The sequence below is a fragment of the Suncus etruscus genome, chromosome 3, assembly GCF_024139225.1.
Source record: "Suncus etruscus isolate mSunEtr1 chromosome 3, mSunEtr1.pri.cur, whole genome shotgun sequence".
Taxonomy (NCBI): domain Eukaryota; kingdom Metazoa; phylum Chordata; class Mammalia; order Eulipotyphla; family Soricidae; genus Suncus; species Suncus etruscus.
In genome coordinates, this window is record NC_064850.1 from 163,218,161 (window position 1) to 163,239,798 (window position 21,638).

The 21,638-nt window shown below is 37.7% G+C and overlaps 1 protein-coding gene across 1 annotated transcript in view; it reads left to right on the forward strand.

Moving 5' to 3' along the window:
- MAPRE2 (microtubule associated protein RP/EB family member 2) overlaps positions 1–21,638 on the forward strand; it is a 198,004-nt gene that overhangs the window by 32,103 nt on the left and 144,263 nt on the right. The window contains exon 2 of the mRNA XM_049769713.1: positions 480–541. Within this exon, the coding sequence (XP_049625670.1) occupies positions 480–541 (62 nt within the window). The remainder of the gene's footprint in view (positions 1–479; positions 542–21,638) is intronic.

Sequence of the window (21,638 nt, forward strand, 5' to 3'; positions counted from 1 at the left end):
CCCGGAGAGATAGCACAGCGGCATTTGCCTTGCAAGCAGCCGATCCAGGACCAAAGGTGGTTGGTTCGAATCCCAGTGTCCCATATGGTCCCCCGTGCCTGCCAGGAGCTATTTCTGAGCAGACAGCCAGGAGTAATCCCTGAGCAATGCCGGGTGTGGCCCAAAAACAAAAAAAACAAAAAAACAACAACAAAAAAAAGACTGACATCACACTAACTATACTACCTTTCAGTGAATAAAAGAATCCTAAAAATTGTTCTAATGATATAGATTAAGAATCCTAATATATTGTTGTTTTTACTGAATTAATTTCATATGATGAATCAACTAAATATGGGTACTTTGTATGTGTTTTCTTTCACTTCTTTTTTCATTGCTGTACACACTCAATGGCTAAATTATAAATCCTTGCTCCCATATTAAAATATATTACTTACTCTTCCTTTTTATTAAATATTTCTAATATTCTATTATACCAGGCTCCCTTTTCTCAGAGAAGCCACTCATCTCGACAACCAGGAGAAAAGCCTGGATGCTCAAGGTAAGATTTAAAATTAAATTAATATTTATTAACATATTCAATTAAATGCATATTAACACATTTATAATAAATTTACTTTCAAAGTACAATTCTCCAATTGATGTGGATATTTAGCAAAAATACCACCATTAAAGTATTTCTAATCTTTTCAAATTATTCCATTTCCCGCCTGTGAATTAGAGAACTAATTAAACTGCCCTCAGCAATTTCTCAATAAGTGTTCAAGCTGGTTAAATTTTAATGTTGGAGGTCTTATTGCTGATAATGGAGAGAAACTATCAAAATAATCAAATGACCTCATGTCATTTCCAACTTTTTGTGAGTGACTTTTATCTGATCTTGTTAAAAGTCAACATCTCTACTGATTTTATTATATAAAATGAATATGTTTGGAAAAAGCTAAAGAAACTGCCAGTTAAATTTTCAGCTTGAGATGAATGTTTGAGACTGAATCATTTGACCTTCAGTTATCTTCCTCTGATACTCCCAGTCTGTCTAATACTGCCTCAGATTTCAAGCACTCCCTTGAACAAAGAAACAATTAACTGAAATTCCACCAGATGGCAATATTTGGAAAGCCATCTAGAGTGGTTTTTAAAGCTATGGGCTATTGTCCACATGCCTCACAAAATGTAAAGATCTTTATTTTCCTTAAACATTTATTTCCCCCCACAGCACCAAAGTTTTAACAGGGTGTGGAGAAAGGTCTGTGGGCTTGGAATGTATGTGTCTTCTTTTTTCATTGTTCTGGAATGATAACTTCAGAAAATTCCATCTTAAACCATACTGGGAAAGATTTAAAGCTCAAATCAATTAATTGTATGCCAAATTTGTGAGTTTTCGTAAGTGTTATGGCAGTGATCATTTTGAAGGAAATTATTAGAAAAACAATAAAATGAAATTTTTCACCTAAAAGGTAGAATTTTAAGGAGTTGCTTTGATTTTTAGAAAATGAGTGAATTATGTAATCAAGGTATTTATAATAAAATTAAAAAAAATAAAAAAAAAAGAAAATGAGTGAATTTTGCAGGTTTAAGGGTTTTGGGTGTGTGTGTGTGTGTGTGTGTGTGTGTGTGTGTGTGTGTGTGTGTGTGTGTGTGTGTGTGTGTGTGTGTGTGTGTCCAGTAGGGGGCTCCTATTTTTGATGTCCAGCACAGTCCTGCTTTACTTCCTTTGTCTTGGAGTGCAATATTAGCATTTCCCTTTCATTCTCAAAAGCATTTTCATTTGGATTATATTTTAGCCTACACGTGACACTCTAAATAAAGTAAATGGTCTGTGATCATAGCTCATAACACAAGATAATGTCACCTGAATCTAGAGTTCAATTTTGAAGTATTAGCTCTTAGTAAATTGAATGTTTTTGCTTTGGTCCTCACTAAATAACTGTCCATGAGAAATATAGTGACAGTAGAAAAGGTTGATTGATCAGTCTTTTATGAAATAAAATAAAGAAAAATTATGAAAAAGAATCACCCATCACCCCATCTCTAAATAATTTTTGAAAGTTTTGTCTATTTGCTTTTCCCTTAAGTATCTCCATTTTTTTATATTGGATATCAAAGTTTATGTAAACTTTGAGACTAATGCCAAATATTAACAACCTTCATGAGTCCTCCTGAAAATAGAACTGTCATTATAGTAGAATCATATATTTATATGCTTGGTTCAGTTTGATATTGCTAGATGTTTTGGTTGGGTGGAAGCATGTTCCCAGTGGTGTTTCAGAATCTGGAGGATGCTCCTGGAAATTCTGACTATCCAGGCAGTTTAGTTTTATAAAGGAACCCGAGAATGTGGTTCCACTTAAGTTCTGCAGTGCTGGAGATCACCAGCTTTATCCCAGAAGTGCTCGGGAACCTTCTGGAGATATTCTGGGGACCATGTGGTTCTGGGGATCAAACTATTTCTTAGGACAAAAATCCCGAAGTGGGATTATTATTTAAGAAAATGACTTATAGCACAGTAGCAGGGCATTTGCTTTGCATGCAGCCAATTCAGGATGAATCTGGTTCTATCTTTGGAGTCCCATATGGTCCCCCCAACCAGGAGCGATTCCTGAGCGCATAGCCAGGATTAACTTCTGTGCATCACCGGGTGTGGCCCAAAAACCATCCCCTCCAAAAAAAGTCCATTTCTGACTTTTAATCTACCTTGCCATTATTTTTCCTAAAACCGTAAGACTATTTTACAGACATTTTCAGTTCAAGGGTGTACACATCACTGTATGAGAAGGAGCATTTAACTTATTTAGTATTGAATGTTTGATCTATGTAAAGAACTATACTAAGTGATTTGAAATTTGTATAAATGGAGTGTTCATTCTATATCAGTTATTGAGTATGTTCTAGAAATGGTAGGGTTTACATAGACCTATAATGAAGTATAGATAATGAAACATCATAGTTTATACTTTTTCATGGGAGAAATAGTAGAATAATATAGGGGTCTGGAAGAAAAAGAAATGTGAATATAGCATTTGAGTTGAACCCTCACACTTAGTCTGAGACATAAAGATGGTTGAGTTTGTCATTCATTCTGTACGCATGTATTTATTTCTAGTATACATTAACTTCTTTCCTAAAAGCGAGGGATTTACACTATGGATATTTACTTAAAAAAACCTACCAAATATTAATTAAAAGAGATACATGCACTCCCATGTTCATTGCCATATTATTTACAATAGCCAAGAACAGGAAACAACTAAGTGCCTATCAACTGTGGAATAGAATGTTATTCAGTTATAAAAAGATGAAATCTTGTCATTTTCAATAACATACATAGAACTTGTTATTTTCAATAACATACATATAACATAGAGAGTGTTATACTTAGATAATTGAGTCAGAGAAAGATATAAACTATTATTTCACTAATTGTGATATAAATATAGCAAATAGATGAATTAAATAAAAAAATTAAAATTTGAACTATAAAAATACATTTAGGGGGCTGGAGAGATAGCAACAGAGGCAGGGCATTTGCCCTGTACGCAGCAGATCCCGGATAAATGGTGGTTTGAATCCCGGCACCCCCTATGGTCCTTTGCCTGCCAGGAGGAATATCTGAGCACAGAGCCACTAGTAACCCCTGAGTGCCGCTGGGTATGACCCAAAACCCAAAAATAAATAAATAAATAAATACATTTGGTTCTCAGAAGAATGGGGAAAAGGCAAGGATCAGGATAACAGGAACTAACTGTAGGGTGAGGAATAGCATCAGACTTATAGTGGCGAAATTAATGAAGCATACATACAGGTTGATTTCTCCTGGTACACATTTGAAATTCATATAATGTTTCACAAATTACTTCAATATAAAAAGTTAAATGAAACTTAGTAATATGAATGTAAATGTAAATACAACAGTTCTTAGAACTTAAAATCTAGGTGGAGTAGTTTTTCAAAAAAGCTAAGTGTAAGAGCCAGAAAGATGGTATATCAGATAGGGCATTTGCTTTGCACACAGTCAACCTGAGTTTAATCTCCAGCATCATACATACCTGAGTGCCAGGTGATCTCTGAACACTGAACCAGGAGTAAGCCCTGAGCACTAGTAGAAGATAGTAGGAATGAAACAGGAAATAGGGTGTCCTTTGAAGAGATGCTTTTCATGGCTCCTCTTTGCACCATTTTCATCAGCAGGTTATTGGGTCAAAATCTCTGGAAAACTTGCATCTGCTAGTTTGAAAATAATTCAAGTTGTATTAATCAAGATTTCAATTCCAGACAACCTATATTTACCGGGAGTCCCCGAAGTGAGTAGACTTCCTGGGCAGACACAGAGCCTTGGGCTGGGATCATCGAGATCCTGTCCCGCCTCTGCTGACAACTGAAGCAAATCACTGAGAATTAGAGGGTTTCCTTGGTGTATTGCTTTTGAAACACCTGGAAGGAACCTTGGTAGTAATCTAACCAATTTACTCCTTTTTACAGACAAACATTATTGGATGAGGAAAGTTTTAAGACCCTTTGTAGGTCAATCCTTTGATGAGAATGGCGGGCCAGGACCCTAGCTCAGTGCAAGTATATGCTCCCTCCGTGCTCACTGCTTTCACTGGTCCAGGCCTCATAGAAACTACAGGAGTAATAAACACGACAAAGAGAATTAGTCTGGAATTCCTTATGCTCATAGAAGCAATTATGTCAGTTTGCCGCCCCCCAGACCATAGAGGAATGTTTTTAAACATTCCTTTAATATGAAAAATTTAAAACTGGATGAATAGATGAAAAGAACAAAGATAAGCAAGCTAGAAATAATACCTACATCTGCTTTTTAGAATCTGGGCAAATAACTTGATATCATTGAGACTGTTGATGTGGAGAGGCAGGGAAAGGAGATTCTGGACCACACCCAGCAGGGCAGTGCTCAGGTCTTTTATCTTGTCTGTGCTTGGGGCTATTCCTGGCAGTGCTCAGGGAACCTTAGACAGGGCCAAGGATCAAATCTAGTAAGTGCCTTATCTCCTATCTCTTCATCTTGTTCTCACCAAGTTCTTACATCCTGTGTGTGTGATTTATAATCTGGGATAACATAAGTGACAGGAACTTGAGGAACACTCAGTAAATATTTTGTTTTCCTCTCCCTGCTTGAGCTTAGGATTTTTTTTGTTTGTTTATTAGTGAAGTTACCCTATAGGACTCATGAGAATTAAATGGTGAAATGACTGTATATTTACAAAGGTATCTGAGGCAGACCTTAATGTTCTTATTTCTGAATGACAGTTAACTGTGCTTAAGCAGAAATTTGGAGATTGGATTCAATGCTCTCTTTTCAGTAGCTTATTTATTATGGGCTGTGATATTTTCATAAGACTTAAGGACTGATTTTCTCTTGTGTTTTACTTTAAGATGTGTATCAAGTATAGAGAGATGAATGATTAGAAAAGGTAATATAACTAAAAATTAAAATTACTGACTAGAGAAGGCCAGAGCGGTTGACACAAGCAGTAGAGTGTTAGCCTTACACGCGCTAACCTAGGATGGACGGCATGCTGTTCGATCCCCCGGCGTCCCATATGGTCCCCAAGCCAGGAGGAATTTCTGAGCGAATAGAAAGGAGTAACTCCTGAGCATCACAGGGAGTGGCCCAAAAGAAATCAACAACAAAAAAGTACTGACTAGAGCTGGTGAGAAGGAATGTACAACATACTAATATATATTTTGTTTCACTGTTCTGAATATTTGAAATGCTCCAAAGAATTATATACTAAATGTTGTCTGTGAAATGTAACACTGTACAGAGGCAGAGGTATATTTTACGTAAGAGAATGGGATGTCAACCTTGTTGGATCTGTGCTCTCATATGGGATGTGTGACTTAAGGAAGCATTTTGCTATAGAGCAGTAAGCACTTTGCAAGTAGAAGTACAGGATACTTTGTGACTCTCCAGCTGTGACAACAAACCTCGTACTAGTGTAGGAAGATCAGACAAAGCTTCTGAAAGCCATTCATCTGAGACCTGGAAAAAAAAAGGAAGAATAAACCAGGTGTTAAAAAGAGGGAGATGGTAAAGAGGGAAAATGGTTTGTGCAGAAAGAGTAGCGACCTCAAAGACCTGGAGAGGAAATAAGAGAAGCAGATGGTATGTGTATGAAATAGAAAGAAGCTCAGTAATAAGCATGAAAGGAGCAGGAAAAGAAAGGATGGACAGAAAAAAAGATCAGGAAGGGTTTTGTGAAGTCAATATGGAATTTTGAATTGTGTCGTGAAAGTGATGATTGAAGCACTTTTTTTTTTAATTTAAACAACTTTATTACAGACATGATTGTGTTTGGGTTTCAGTCATGTAAAGAACACCACCCATCACCAGTGCAACATTCCCATCAACAATGTCCCAAATCTCCCTCCTCCCCACCCAACCCCCGCCTGTACTCTAGACAGGCTTTCTATTTCCCTCGTATATTCTCATTATTAAGGATAGTTCAAAATGTAGTTATTTCTCTAACTAAAATCATCCCTGTTTGTGGTGAGCTTCATGAGGTGATCTGTAACTTCCAGCTCTTTTCTCTTTTGTGTCTGAAGATTATTATTGCAAGAATGTCTTTCATTTTCCTTAAAACCCATAGATGAGTGAGACCATTCTGCATCTTTCTCTCTCTCTCTGAATTATTTCATTCAGCATAATAGATTCCATGTACATCCATGTATAGGAAAATTTCATGACTTCATCTCTCCTGACAGCTGCATAATATTCGATTGTGTTTATGTACCACAGTTTCTTTAGCCATTCATCTGTTGAAGGGTATCTAGGCTATTTCCAGAGTCTTCCTATGGTAAATAGTGCTGCAATTAATATAGGTGTAAGGAAGGGATTTTTGTATTGTATTTTTGTGTTCCTAGGGTATATATTCCTAGGAGTGGTATAGCTGGGTTGTATGGAAGCTCGATTTTCAGTTTGTGGAGGAATCTCCATATCGCTTTCCATAAAGGTTGAACTAGACAGCATTCCCACCAGCAGTGAATAAGAGCTCCTTTCTCTCCACATCCCCGCCAACACTGCTTGTTCTCATTCTTTGTGATGTGTGCCAATCTCTGGGGTGTGAGGTAGTACCTCATAGTTGTTTTGATTTGCATCTCCCTGACGATTAGTGATTTGGAGCATTTTTTCATGTGTCTTTCGATCATTTGTATTTCTTCTTTGTCAAAGTGTCTGTCCATTTCTTCTCCCCATTTTTTGATGGGATTAGATGTTTTTTTCTTGTAAATTTCTGTCAGTGCCTTGTATATTTTGGAGATTAGCCCCTTATCTGATGGGTATTGGGTGAATAGTTTCTCCCACTCAGTGGGGGGCTCTTGTATCCTGGCGCTATTTTTTTTTTTTGAGGTCAGATGCTTCTCAGTTTAATATATTCCCATCTGTTAATCTCTGCTTTCACTTGCTTGGGGAGTGCAATCTCCTCTTTAAAGATACCTTTAGTCTCAATGACCTGGAGTGTTTTACCTACGTGTTGTTCTATATATCTTATGGTTTTGGGTCTGATATCAAGGTCTTTCATCCATTTAGATTTAACCTGATATTAGGTGGGGTTCTAAGTTCAATTTTTTGCAAGTGGCTATCCAGTTGTGCCAACACCACTTGTTGAAGAGGCTTTCTTTGTTCCATTTAGGACTTCTTGCTCCTTTATCAAAAATTAGGTGATTGTATGTCTGGGGAACATTTTCTGAGTATTCAAGCCTATTCCACTGATCTGAGGGCCTGTCTTTATTCCAATACCATGCTGTTTTGATAACTATTGCTTTGTAGTACAGTTTAAAGTTGGGGAAAGTAATTCCTCCCATATTCTTTTTCCCAATGATTGCTTTAGCTATTCGAGGGTGTTTATTGTTCCAAATGAACTTCAAAAGTGCTAATCCACTTCTTTGAAGAATGTCATGGGAATCTTTAGAGGGACCATATTAAATCTGTACAATGCTTTGGGGAGTATTGCCATTTTACTGATGTTAATCCTGCCAATCCATGAGCAGGGTATGTGCTTCCATTTCTGCGTGTCCTCTCTTATTTCTTGGAGCAGAGTTTTATAGTTTCCTTTGTATAGGTCCTTCACATTTTTAGTCAAGTTGATTCCAAGATATTTGAGTTTGTGTGGCACTATTGCGAATGGGGTTGTTTTCTTAATGTCCATTTCATCCTTATTACTATTGGTGTATAGAAAGGCCATTGATTTTTGTGTGTTAATTTTGTAGCCTGCCACCTTGCTATATGAGTCTATTGTTTCTAGAAGCTTTTTCATAGAGACTTTAGGGTTTTCTAAATAGAGTATCATGTCATCTGCAAACAGTGAGAACTTGACTTCTTCCTTTCCTATCTGAATTCCCTTGGTATTTTTTTCTTGCCTAATCACTACAGCAAGTACTTCCAGTGCTATGTTGAATAGGAGTGGTGAGAGAGGACAGCCTTGTCTTGTGCCAGAATTTAGAAGAAAGGCTTTCAGTTTTTCTCCATTGAGGACAATATTTGCCTCTGGCTTGTGGTAGATGGCCTTAACTATATTGAGAAAGGTTCCTTCCATTCCCACCTTGCTGAGAGTTTTGATCAAGAATGGGTGTTGGACCTTGTCAAATGCTTTCTCTGCGTCTATTGATATGATCATGTGATTTCTATTTTTCTTGTTGTTGATAATGTGTATTATGTTGATAGATTTATGGATGTTAAACCAGCCTTGCATTCCTGGGATGAAACCTACTTGATCGTAGTGGATGATCTTCTTAATGAGGCATTGAATCCTATTTGCCAGGATTTTGTTGAAGATCTTTGCATCTGTATTCATCAGTGATATTGATCTGTAATTTTGTTTTTTGGTAGCATCTCTGTCTGGTTTAGGTATCAAGGTGATGTTGGCTTCATAAAAGCTATTTGGAAGTGTTCTTGTTTTTTCGATTTCATGAAAGAGTCTTGCCAGGATTGGTAGAAGTTCCTCTTGAAAGGTTTGAAAGAATTCATTAGTAAATCCATCTGGGCCTGGACTTTTGTTTTTGGGCAGACATTTGACTACTGTCTTAATTTCCTCAGTAGTGATGGGTATGTTTAGATATGCTACATCCTCTTCATTCAACCATGGAAGATTATAAGAGTCCAAAATTTTATCCATTTCTTTCAGGTTTTCATTTTTAGTGGCATAGAGTTTCTCAAAGTAGTTTCTGATTACTCTTTGAATCTCTGCCATATCAGTAGTGATCTCTTCTTTTTCATTTCTAATACGAGTTATCAAGTTTCTCTCTCTTTCTTTGTTAGTTTTGCCAGTGGTCTATCAATCTTGTTTATTTTTTCAAAGAACCAACTTCTGCTTTTGTTGATCTTTTGGATTGCTTTTCAGGTTTCCACTTCATTGATTTCTGCTCTCTGCTTTGTTATTTCCTTCTGTCTCCCTATGTTTGGGTCCTTTTGTTGAATACTTTCTAATTCTATGAGCTGCATTATTAAACTATTCAAGTATGCCCCTTCTTCTTTCCTGATGTGTGCTTGCAAAGCTATAAATTTTCCTCTCAGTACCGCTTTTGCTGTGTTCCATAGGTTCAGATAGTTTGTGTCTCTATTGTCATTTGTTTTCAGGAAGGTTTTAATTTCCTCTTTAATTTCATCTTGGACCCACTGGTTATTCAGCATTAGGCTGTTTAACTTCCAGGTATTAAAGTTTTTCTTCTGTGTCCCTTTGTAGTTCACATATAATTTCAGGGCCTTGTGGTCAGCGAAGGTAGCCTGCAAAATTTCTATCCTCTTGATATTATGGAGGTATGTTTTATGTGCTAGCATGTAGTCTATCCTGGAGAATGTCCCATGTACAGTAGAGAAGAATGTGTATCCAGGCTTTTGGGGGTGGGGTGTCCTGTATATATCTACTAGACCTCTTTCTTTCATTTCTCTGTTCACGTCTAGTACATTCTTCTTGGGTTTCAGTCTGGTTGACCTGTCAAGTGTTGACAATGCCGTGTTGAGGACTCCCACAATTATTGTGTTGTTATTGATATTATTTTTCAGATTTGTCAACAATTGTATTAAATATTTTGCTGGCCCCTCATTCGGTGCATATATGTTTAGGAGAGTGATTTCTTCCTGCTGTACGTATCCCTTGATTAATACAAAATGTCCATCTTTGTCCCTTACAACTTTCTTAAGTATAAAGTTACATCATCTGATATTAGTATGGCCACTCCAGCTTTTTTATGGGTGTTGTTTGCTTGGATGATTTTTCTCCAGCCTTTTATTTTGAGTCTATGTTTGTTCTGACTATTCAGGTGCATTTCTTGTAGGCAGCAGAAGGTTGGATTGAGTTTTTTGATCCAGTTAGCCACTCTGTGTCTCTTAACTGGTGCATTTAGTCTATTGACATTGAGAGAAAGAATTGTCCTGGGAGTTAGTGCCATCTTTATATCGAAGTTTGGTGTGTCTGTTGGTCAGTCTGGTCTTAAAGTAGGCCGTTCAATTTTTCTTTTAAGAATGGTTTTGAGGCTGTAAAGTTTCTGAGATGTTGTTTGTCTGTGAAACCATGTATTGTTCCTTCAAACCTGAATGTGAGTTTTGCTGGGTGCAGTATTCTAGGCGAAGCATTTATTTCATTGAGTTTTGTCACTATGTCCCACCACTGCCTTCTGGCCTTGAGTGTTTCCGGTGACAGGTCTGCAGTAAATCTCAAGGATGTTTCCTTGAATGTAATTTCTCTTTTCGACCTTGCTGCTTTCAGAATTCTGTCTCTATCTGTTGGATTCATCATTGTGACTAGGATGTGTCTTGGGGTGTTTTTGGGGGGTCTCTTTTAGTTGGTACTCTTTGGCCATGCAGGATTTGATCGCATGTATTCTTTAGCTCTGGTAGTTTCTCTCTTTTTTTTTTTCTTTTTTTTTTTTTGGTTTTGGGCCACACCCGGCAGTGCTCAGGGATTACTCCTGGCTGTCTGCTCAGAAATAGCTCCTGTCAGGCCTGGGGGACCATATGGGACACTGGGATTCAGACCAACCACCTTTGGTCCTGGATCGGCTATTTGCAAGGCAAATGCCACTGTGCTATCTCTCCTGGCCCCAATAGTTTCTCTTTAATGATGTTCTTGGCCATTGATTCTTCCTGGAGATTTTCTTCCTGGGTCTCTGGGACTCCAATGATTCTTAAGTTGTTTCTGTTGAGCTTATCATAGACTTCTATTTTCATTTGTTCCCATTCTTTGAGTAATTTTTCCATTGTTTGATCATTTGCTTTAATTATTTTTTTCAATTTCTTCTGCTTTATGGAATTGTTATTCATCTCATCTTCCAGTGTACTAATTCTATCCTCAGCTGCTGTTAACCCGTGGGAAAGCTCAACCATGCAACCATGTTTTTCTTCAATTCATCTACTGAGTTTTTCAGACCTCTTATTTGACCTGAAATTTCAGTTTGGAGTTTTCTGATTTCTATCTTCATATTCTCTTGATACTTATTAGTGTTCTCTTCTATACTTTCTTTGAGTTCTTTGAACATCTTCCATATTGCGACTCTAAACTCCTTATCTGAGAGACTGATTAGTTGGTTGGTCATGTTCAAGTCATCAGAGTTGCCATTGTCATTCTCTATGTCTGGCATTGGCCTGCGTTGTTTCCCCATTGTCACATTTGTATTGTGGGTTTTTCTACGTGTTGTGGTTGTATTCATTGGCTAAATGATGTGCACGGCCGTGAAGTGGCCCACCCTTTCTGGGCGTGTAAACTCACCTCCAGGGAAGGCTCCAGAGAAGGCGAGCCATCCGCAGATGAGCCACACACAGGATGAAATCAGGCCGAAAATGGAGCACAGCACAGAAGATAGGCAGATAGGGGTGCTGGCATCTGAGTTCCAGCAGAGTTCAGCGGCTTCCCCTTTCTGGGCATGTAAGCTCACCTCCAGGGAAGGCTCCAGGGAAGGCAAGCCGTCCACAGATGAGCCACACACAGGATGAAATCAGGCTGAAAATGGAGCACAGCACAGAAGACAGGCAGATAGGGGTGCTGGCATCTGAGTTCCAGCAGAGTTCCAGCGGCTCAATTAAAGCACTTTAAGTAAAGAAGGAAGTCTACCTGTTTTCTTTGATTGGTCTTCTCAGTATCTCGGGAAACAATCAAAAGAGAGAATAATATTCTATATAGAGAGACCAAGTGAAATATGATAAGCTTCTAGCAAAGGTGATGACAGGTAAAATAGTCAGTGGTGGGTAAAGGAGAAGTCAATGATCAACTCACAGAATACTTACATTGATTTCTGTGTGACGGGAGCTATTTCTGTGCTGAGAGGAAAATTAAGGTGAGAACTAAAAGGGTGATGCTCTTTTATATAAAGGAGACTAATGGTGAGAGGTTATTCACAGAATCAGACGTGGAGCTTTAAGGGTCCCCTAAATGGATACCAAATTGGAAAATAGTTCACTGGAAACCATGGAGTTCAGTGGGCTCCCTAGTAGCTCTGCTAATAACAGTGCTGTTGATTGGCAGAAGATGATGCCCAGGTTTCTGGCATAAATAGTAAAGAGGCGGTACAGTTACATATATGTGTGTGCTTGTGTGTGTGTATATACCATAACTAGAGATAGTTATGATATGGTGGGCTTTATTTAGAAAAGAAACATAATGAAGAAACATGGTACGTTTATGTGTAAGTATCTGTGATTCAAAGATTTCTGTGAACGAAGATTTGGGATCTGAATCCCAAACAACAAAAGTTATAAACCATAAATTTTGTTTGGTCAGCTGTGTGCAAGGCAGATGCACTACTGCTGCACCACCACTCTGGCCCTCATAAATTTGTTTTAGAAGATACTGCTATGTAGGCAGTAAATAACACATATAAGAAAAATTGTCCATGTTGAATACAGTCTAAGAAAAGGAAGTCTAGTGAAGAGTCTTGATTATCATAAAAATTTAAAGGTAAGTTAAGAAAGATAAAACCTGTGTTCATACAGAATTACTTACAAAGCCAAAGGTGAAAACCACCCAGTGGATGAATGAATAAATAAACGATTTGATGTGTGCATATAATGGAATATCATTCAACTTTGAAATGGAAGCAAATTCTGAAACACACTTAGGGCAATCTCTGGTTTTGTACTTAGCAATCATTCCTGGCAGGATTCAGGGCAGACTGTCATATGCTGGAGGGTTGAATCCAAGTTGACCACATGCCAAGGAAAATACCCAATCCATTGTACTGTCTCTCTGGCCCCATGGATCACCAAATTTTAAATTATAATGTTTAACAGGGAAAATTTAAGTATGTGTATCTTACTACATTTAAATAATAATAACCAAAAACACAAGAGAAAGATCAGGGCAGGAGAAATAGCATAGCTATAGGGCGTTTGTCTTGCATGCAGCCAACCCAGGACAGAACTGGGTTTGATTCCTGGCATCCTATATCCCATATGGTACCCCAAACCTGCCAGGGGTGATTTCTGACCACAGAGCCAGGAGCAACCCTTGAAGAGAGAGAGAGAGAGAGAGAGAGAGAGAGAGAGAGAGAGAGAGAGAGAGAGAGAGGAGAGAGAGAGAAAGAAAGAGAGAGAATGAGAACACTTAGGTTTACTGTCATGAAAATTAAGGAAATCTACCTGTTTTCTTAAAATGATCACCCCAGTATCTATGGAAACAATCAAGAGAGAATATTAAAAGTAGAGAGACTTTATTTCAGGAATAAAGAAAAGGCCAATATGTCCCAATGATCCACTAAAATAATGAGGAAAATATGCCTAATGATTTAGCAATTTAGTTGTTAGTAATATTGATGAAGCTGATTTCAATGGCATGGTCAAAGTAGAAGCCAATGTATTGAAAGTTGAAGTGAAAGAGAAATTTAGAAGCAGAGGTGGGAGTTTTAAACGCCTCTTAATATATTTGACTATAAGGCTAAATACTACTACTACTCGAGTAGTAGATCACACCCTAGCATTACAAGGTCCGCAGGTTTATCTCAGTACTGTATGGTGCCCTAAACACCACCAATTAGTCAGGCAATGAGAACAATGAGTGGTCAGGCCTTTGCCACTAGACCAAGCATTCCAGTGAATGTCTTAGTCCCCCCACTAGCTCTGCTACTATGGCTTTTTTTTTTTAATGCTGCTTGGCCATAAAGATGAATATATGGGAAAAAAAAAAGAATTGATTCAAGTGGAAGAAACAGAGGTTATGCTGCTGAGAAGGAGTCAAGAGAAATGGTGTGTAAGTATCTGGGTAGAAAGTCCCAGAGTAAGCGTTAGAGAAGTCAGAAGGCAGTTGGGATATACCCCTTTACTACAGCGAGCAGAAAGCATAAGATATCTGTGCTGCAGGTAAATATATTTGAGGAAAAGTTTTTGTCTCATGGTGTTAATATTTTCTGTCTGATTGAACCCAAGTTGTCTGTGTGAAAAGCAAGCACCCTACCCACTAATTTATTGAATTGATTCACAGTAAAATGCTGAATAGTGTGAGTAGTTTGACTTCTCTCCTCTTCACAAACATATAGACCAAACATGGGTGCTAATGGTGCCAGAGACAACTACTGCAATGCCAGTAAGGGTAAAACTGCACACCTTTGGTACATTGCATATCCCCCACCAGAGATCTCTTCCCTTTGCATAAAAGGTCATAGGATAAGGCCAATATAAATTTTTGCTAGCAAAAATGTCACAAGTTACTTTGAGGTTGACATATCTTATCAAAATTTTCTTTACAACTAGGCTGTGGTATGTGGAAAGAATGCTATTGATGTCTCACACTGGTGCTTGGAATGCTTCTATATCCTGAGGTTCCCTGATCAAGAAGTGTGTTTCTTCCACCATACTTAACAATAAGAGTTTATTTTTCTATCCTAGAGAACCATTTAAATAAAAGAGTAAACGAAGATGATAACCACTAACCCTTTGATATTTTTTATTTCTTCTGATACCACAAGAATGTTAGAGCTGAGTTTTAAATGCTCTGCAAGGATGAAATCCTGTTTGTACCATCTGATTTGAGAATAACTTGTCTTGTGATTTGATTGAATATCTGAAATGTGGCTAGACAATTCAGAAACTTTTATACACTCTAAATTTTATTAGTAAAACCAATATAAAATAAAAATCCCCACATGTGGCCTATAGCTACAGTTTTAGACAGCCAGCACTTGAAGCCAGATTAGATAGAAGTGAAATTTTGAACACAGTTTACAAAGCCACTTTAGGAAACTACTCTAGTCTTTGATGCCAAAACAAGTCTGGGCTGGTCTCATACTGACATCAACAGTTTGGTACAGAGTAGACTCCAGTCTGTGTAAAGGGAACAAAGTCTGAAAAACATGCAACTAAGGTGGTTTTAACATTATTTCTACTTAAATTTTCCTAAAAACAATAAGTTGTTAATAAAGGCGGGGAGAGATAGGGAAGTGGAAAAAAGAACTAGCTGCTTAATACCTGCGAAGTAAAAATACTCTATCAGCAGCATTACATACTTTCATCCTTAACCTTTACATGTCCAACATGAAACAAGTTTGTGCTTTTATATGTGAGGACCTTGAGCTTACAAAAAATAACTCATTTGTTCAAGGCACGTAACTAGAAAGTGGCAGAGGTAAGAATTTAAAGTAATGTCCATGAACAATTTTCATAGGTACAAATACTTGGAATTATCTCAATGTAGGAAATCTTCAAGGTAAGATATGGAGGTAAATTGGAAATAATGAGAAGTATATCATTTTAATTGTGTTTATGTATGTGTTTATATGTGTTTAATTTTGATTATCTTAGAAATTGTACCCTTCCTACCCTGTTCTTTCACTTCTGTTATGTAAGTTCAGACTACTCTTTCTTGAAAAAACAAATAGTGCCTTAAAAACATATAACTGGGCCTGGAGAGATAGCATAGAGGTAGGGCATTTGCCTTGCATGCAGAAGGATGGGGGTTTGAATTCCAGCATCCCATATGGTCCCCCAAGCCTGCCAGGAACGATTTCTGAGCATAGAGCCAGGAGTAACGCCTGAGTGCTGCCAGGTGTGACCCCCCCAAGAAAACCAAACAAACAATAAAAGATATAACTGATTACTTGAATTAAAATCATTCAAGAAACAGATTCAGCAATATCCTAGTCATTATCTATGTGAAAGTCTCAAATCATTTGGTACTTACCAAATAGATACACTTACCATAAGGTATTTGGTGTTCAGGGCTTACTCCTGGCTCTTTGTCTAGAACACAGCTGGCACTCAGGGGACCATATTTGGTACCCAGGATCAAACCAAGGTTGGCACAAGCAAGGCAAATGTCCTATCGCTGTACTTTTATTCCAATTCATATTTTTAAGTTATTACAACAATCATTTTATCAAACATCTCCCAGAGTTCAGTTGCTGCATGAGTAGCCAAATGTATCTTAAATGCATATTTTCTTCTATAATGTTTTGATTTTTCTCATTATTAAAAATAATGTCAGGGGCCGGAGAGGTGGTGCTAGAGGTAAGGCCTTGCAAGCGCTAGCCAAGGAAGGACCGCGGTTCAATTCCCCGGCGTCCCATATGGTCCCCTCAAGCCAGGGGCAATTTCTGAGCACTTAGCCAGGAGTAACCCCTTAGCATCAAACAGGTGTGGCCCAAAAAACCAAAAATAATAATAATAATAATAATAATAATGTGAGAAATCATGAAAAGCACATCATCTATAATATTACTGTAATATAATTTTTGTTTTAGCCATCCGCATAATTTTACAATGTTAAAACCATACCTTGGGGGCTGGAGAGATAGCATGGAGGTAAGGCATTTGCCTTGCATGCAGAAGTACGGTGGTTCAAATCCCAGCATCCCATATGGTCACCCGAGCCTGCCAGGAGTGATTTCTGAGTGTAGAGCCAGGAGTAACCCCTGAGCACTGCCAGGTGTGACCCAAAAACAAAACAAAACAAAAAAATCCATACCTTATGCAAATTTTAATACATTAAATCAGTTTGCCAACTGTCACACATATTTGTGAGATACTATAGATAAAATAGTGTAAAATGGCCTCTGGAGTTAGCATACCATTGTTATCCAGTTTGCCATTTGCTATATAGTTTGTTTCTTTGTTTTGTTTTTTTTTGTTTTTATTTTTAGGACCACACCTGTCAGTGCTCAAGGTTTACTCCTGGCTCTGCACCCAGTTGTCAGTCCTACACTCAAGTATCAGTTCTGTTCTTAGGTATCTGTATGGTATTTAGGAACCATATGTGGCAGTGGGCATCAAACCCAGGTTGGAGACATGCAAGGCAAACATCTATCTGCTATCTTTCTGGTACCTATGTAGACTTTGTTATAAAACCTAATATATATGTGTTTCAGACTAATTAAATAAGATCCTATGACTGGTAATATCATGCCTATATGTATCTCCACATACCCAATCTTTTATGGAATTCCTGGTTGAATATTACCTTGGACTTCACTTGATTCACATATGTAATTCATAATTTCTAAAATATATTCCCAAAATAATAGACAGTACATCGTTTTTTATTGTTTCCACCCAACTCCTTTTTGAGTTTTGTGGTGTCTATAAAAATGGCTTGGTATCTGGTTGCCAAAGACTTGAACTATGCAAGAGAGATTTTCAGCATCCCTTATCTCAAATACTGTTCTGTCTAAAATTCACATGCTGAGTTTTTGTTTCTTTTCTTTTTTTTTTTTTTTTTTTTGGTGGTTTTTGGGTCACACCCGGCAGTGTTCAGGGGTTACTCCTGGCTCCATGCTCAGAAATTGCTCCTGGCAGGCACAGGGGACCATATGGGATGCCGGGATTCGAACCGATAACCTTCTGCATGAAAGGCAAACGCCTTACCTCCATGCTATCTCTCCGGTCCCTTTTGTTTCTTTTCTAAAGTTAGTCATGCTAAAGTTAGTTAGCAATTTAAAGAATCATACATTGATCAGATTCAGAGCAAACAGCATTAAGGAACAGGAGAGTAAAAGGAACAACATAAACTTCAAAGTGATTCTCTATCTAAAGGGTTAATTCTAAGTCAGAAGCCTGTCCTTATTTTAAAAAAAATTTATTTTTAATTTGGGCCACACCCAGTGATGCTCAGGGGTTACTCCTGGCTATGTGCTCAGAAATAGCTCCTGGCTTGGGGGACCATATGGGATACCAGGGGATCAAACCTCAGTTCGTTCTAGGTCAGCTGCGTGCAAGGCAAATGCCCTACCACTACGCCATCATACTGGCCCTATTTTTAAAATATTTTTTTAAATATTTTATATTTGTGCTTTGGAGTAAATTGCTAATACTTTACCTCACCTTGTCATTCCAATTTCTAATATTGTATTTTGGTTTAGATTTCTCAAGGCAATGACTAGACTGAAAATATATATACTTAATCAAGTTGTTTTCATGGGATCATTTTGCTGCTGTTAACTTTGTTTGCTCTTGGGGAGTTACCTGCTTATTATATATCAGCCTGTGTGACTTAATGCTACATATGCAACACTACTGTGGTTTATAAATGAAAACTATACATTTGTATCCTCTTCCATGAATTGACTTAAAGAAAATTTTCACTTGGTTTGCCAAAACTATGAATTGCATGCTTGAATATTGAATAATAATATTGCCTCAAACCAGGAGTAGCATAATTCTGTGAAGGCGGCTTGAAATAATAGTAGTCAAGTACTCTCATCTCTTAAGAAAACAATAGATAGTAAAGCATTTCCTAACTCAGGCACACTCATTATTTTATAGAACTGAACCTCATAAAAAATTATCATGTAGTAAGATAACAAAAATTGAAGAATATGCTTTAAAATTTAACTTTACCTATGTAAATTTATTGTGGCATTTAATTGGAAAAAATTGGCATTCCTCACTCAAACAATAAACACATTTACCTTTACAGACCTCAATAAATGTTTTAAAATAATGCAGGATTTGGGTTAGTAAGTTCATAAAGGCTTCAGAAGAGGTAGATTTTGAGCTTTATATTTATAAAATGTAAGTAGGAGAAAAGAAATAAAAAGGATATTCTAGGCAGCAGTCAGGAGGAACAAGGAATAATAGAGGGCAAAATGTCTGAAGGGATTATGGGAATGAAAGCTTTTCTAATGAGAATAATGGGGGATTAGGGGACAAAAGAGAAATTGAAGTCAAACTTCAGAATCCCAAATACCAGCCTAAGTTATTTAAATATATTTTAGATGGTAGGAATATCAAATATGATGCAAATACTCTCTAGAAAATTGTAGTACTTTAAACACAGCTTTGCTTCATTTATATATATTCATTGAAGGAATAAATTTAATAGAACAAATTATATATATTTTGGGTAAATAAATAGCCAGAAATTGATAAACTTCTAAAGCATGAGAAGGGGGTGATATATTGCTAGCCAAATAAAGAACAAAAATAGGGGCCGGAGAGATAGCATGGAAGTAGGGTGTTTGCCTTGCATGCATAAAGATGGTGGTTCGAATCCCGGCATTCCATATGGTCCCCTGAGCCTGCCAGGAGTGATTTCTGAGCATAGAGCCAGGAGTAACCCCTGAGCGCTGCTGGGTGCGACCCAACCCCCCCCCAAAAGAGCAAAAATATAAAAAATCTAAGTTAAATAATATAGAATTGTTGTAATTTGGATGAAATAATTTTGAGGAGAGAAAATGAAAAGTTAATATTATCGCTATTGTGTATAAAATATTATAACTACTAAAATAAAAAACCTCCTCCCCAAAAATACTATAGATAAGAAGCCATTAAACATGTGGTATTGCATATTAAAAATGAGACTATCAAATTGAAAGTCAAGAGGTTGGGCCCGGAGAGACAGCACAGCGGTGTTTGCCTTGCAAGCAGCTGATCCAGGACCTAAGGTGGTTGGTTCGAATCCTGATGTCCCGTATGGTCCCCTGTGCCTGCCAGGAGCTATTTCTGAGCAGACAACCAGGAGTAACCCCTGAGCAACTCCAGGTGTGGCCCAAAAACCAAAAAAAAAAAAAAAAAGAAACTCAAGAGGTTAACTTTGAGTATAGTTAAAATGTATTTCAGAACAGGAAGCAAAACATAAGAGTTGGAAAACGTGAGTAAAATATTATAGTATTATTTAACATTAAGAAATATTTTTAAAAGAATAGAAAAGAAAAGGCAGAGAGAGACAGCACAAAAAGCCTGGGTGCTTTTTATGCACAGCCCTAGCTTTCATCCCCAGTACCACATGGGAGTACTCCAAGAATGACCTCCACAATCATTTGGTGTGGTCTTTCCCCAAAATGTATTATAAGTAATGATAATATTGGAGGGAGGAAGATAAGAGGAAAAGAAAAACACAAAGAATCAAATTAAAAGAGGCCACCAGTGTTTCACAGGATGAATTTAAAAACTTGAATGTATCTTGTGAAATTTGAGGGTTCAGAGGTCTTGAAGCTAATAGTCTAACTTAGAGCTTTAAGTTATTGAGTAACCTAAAGCAGACAGACAGGTGACAGAAGCTCTAATAAGCAGAGTAGAAACCATGAAACCATGCTTGCGGAGTCCTGGGGGAAATGAGGTTGGTGTAAGGATTCTATAAGCACCACTATTGATTAAGAATGAGAGAAAATAGGGCCCAGAGAGATAGCACAGCGGCGTTTGCCTTGCAAGCAGCCGATCCAGGACCAAAAGTGGTTGGTTCGAATCCCAGTGTCCCATATGGTCCCCCGTGCCTGCCAGGAGCTATTTCTGAGCAGACAGCCAGGAGTAACCCCTGAGCACCACTGGGTGTGGCCCAAAAACCAAAAAGAAAAAAAGAATGAGAGAAAATAGACATTTCTGACATTAAACAGTTTGAAACCTTACTTCTCTTGCCTCTCAATAAAATAACTTGAATGTATACTTCAGGAAAACAAAAAAATATATAATAATAAGGAATAGCAGACCATCCAAAAAGCTGAAATAGGAGAATTTGACTATAAGAAACACTATGATATCAGCAGTAATGTCAAAGTAACAGATCAAAATTATGCCATGAGTTCTGTGACTAAGATCCTAAAGAAAAGCAAGGTATTGACCTAGAGTCTGGGCTGAAGGGGCCAAATGTGCTTTGGTTTTATAGAGACACCTGGCTATGCTTGGGGCCCATTCCAAATTTGGCACTCCATTGTACTCTCACTGTGCTTCAGGGATTAGTGTTATAGTGTAAACCTGGGTCCTTTGAGCTATTTTTCTAATCCCTGTAGGCCTTTTTAGATCATAAGGATGGTATGTTTATTCTATCAAAAATAGTTAATAGGTGGTCAAGTTGAAAGGCTCAGTCAGTAGAAAGAACCTAGACTGTAGCTGTGAGGCCTAGAGTTGGATCCTAAGTATGCACCCATGCATGGAGACTTACGCAGTATGTTTTTTTCTGGGACCCCACAATAGAGTATTTGTTTGCACCACAGTTATATATGTTTCAGCACCATGACCAGAGTGTGAGATCCCTAGCAAATAAAATATGTACAAGCAAGGCAACTGAAAAACAACTGAAAATCAAATCACAGTACAAGCACCTTGATCCATTGTATGGGTCCTCTGTAAGCACTGCAGCTAAAGAGTGGGACCCCAGGAAATTGTGTGAAGACACCACAGTGCTAACTACTGGCAAGGCCCACAACCAAATGTATACATGCTAGTCATCACAACAACAGCAGAAGAGGAAAGGTGGGATTTATTTGTT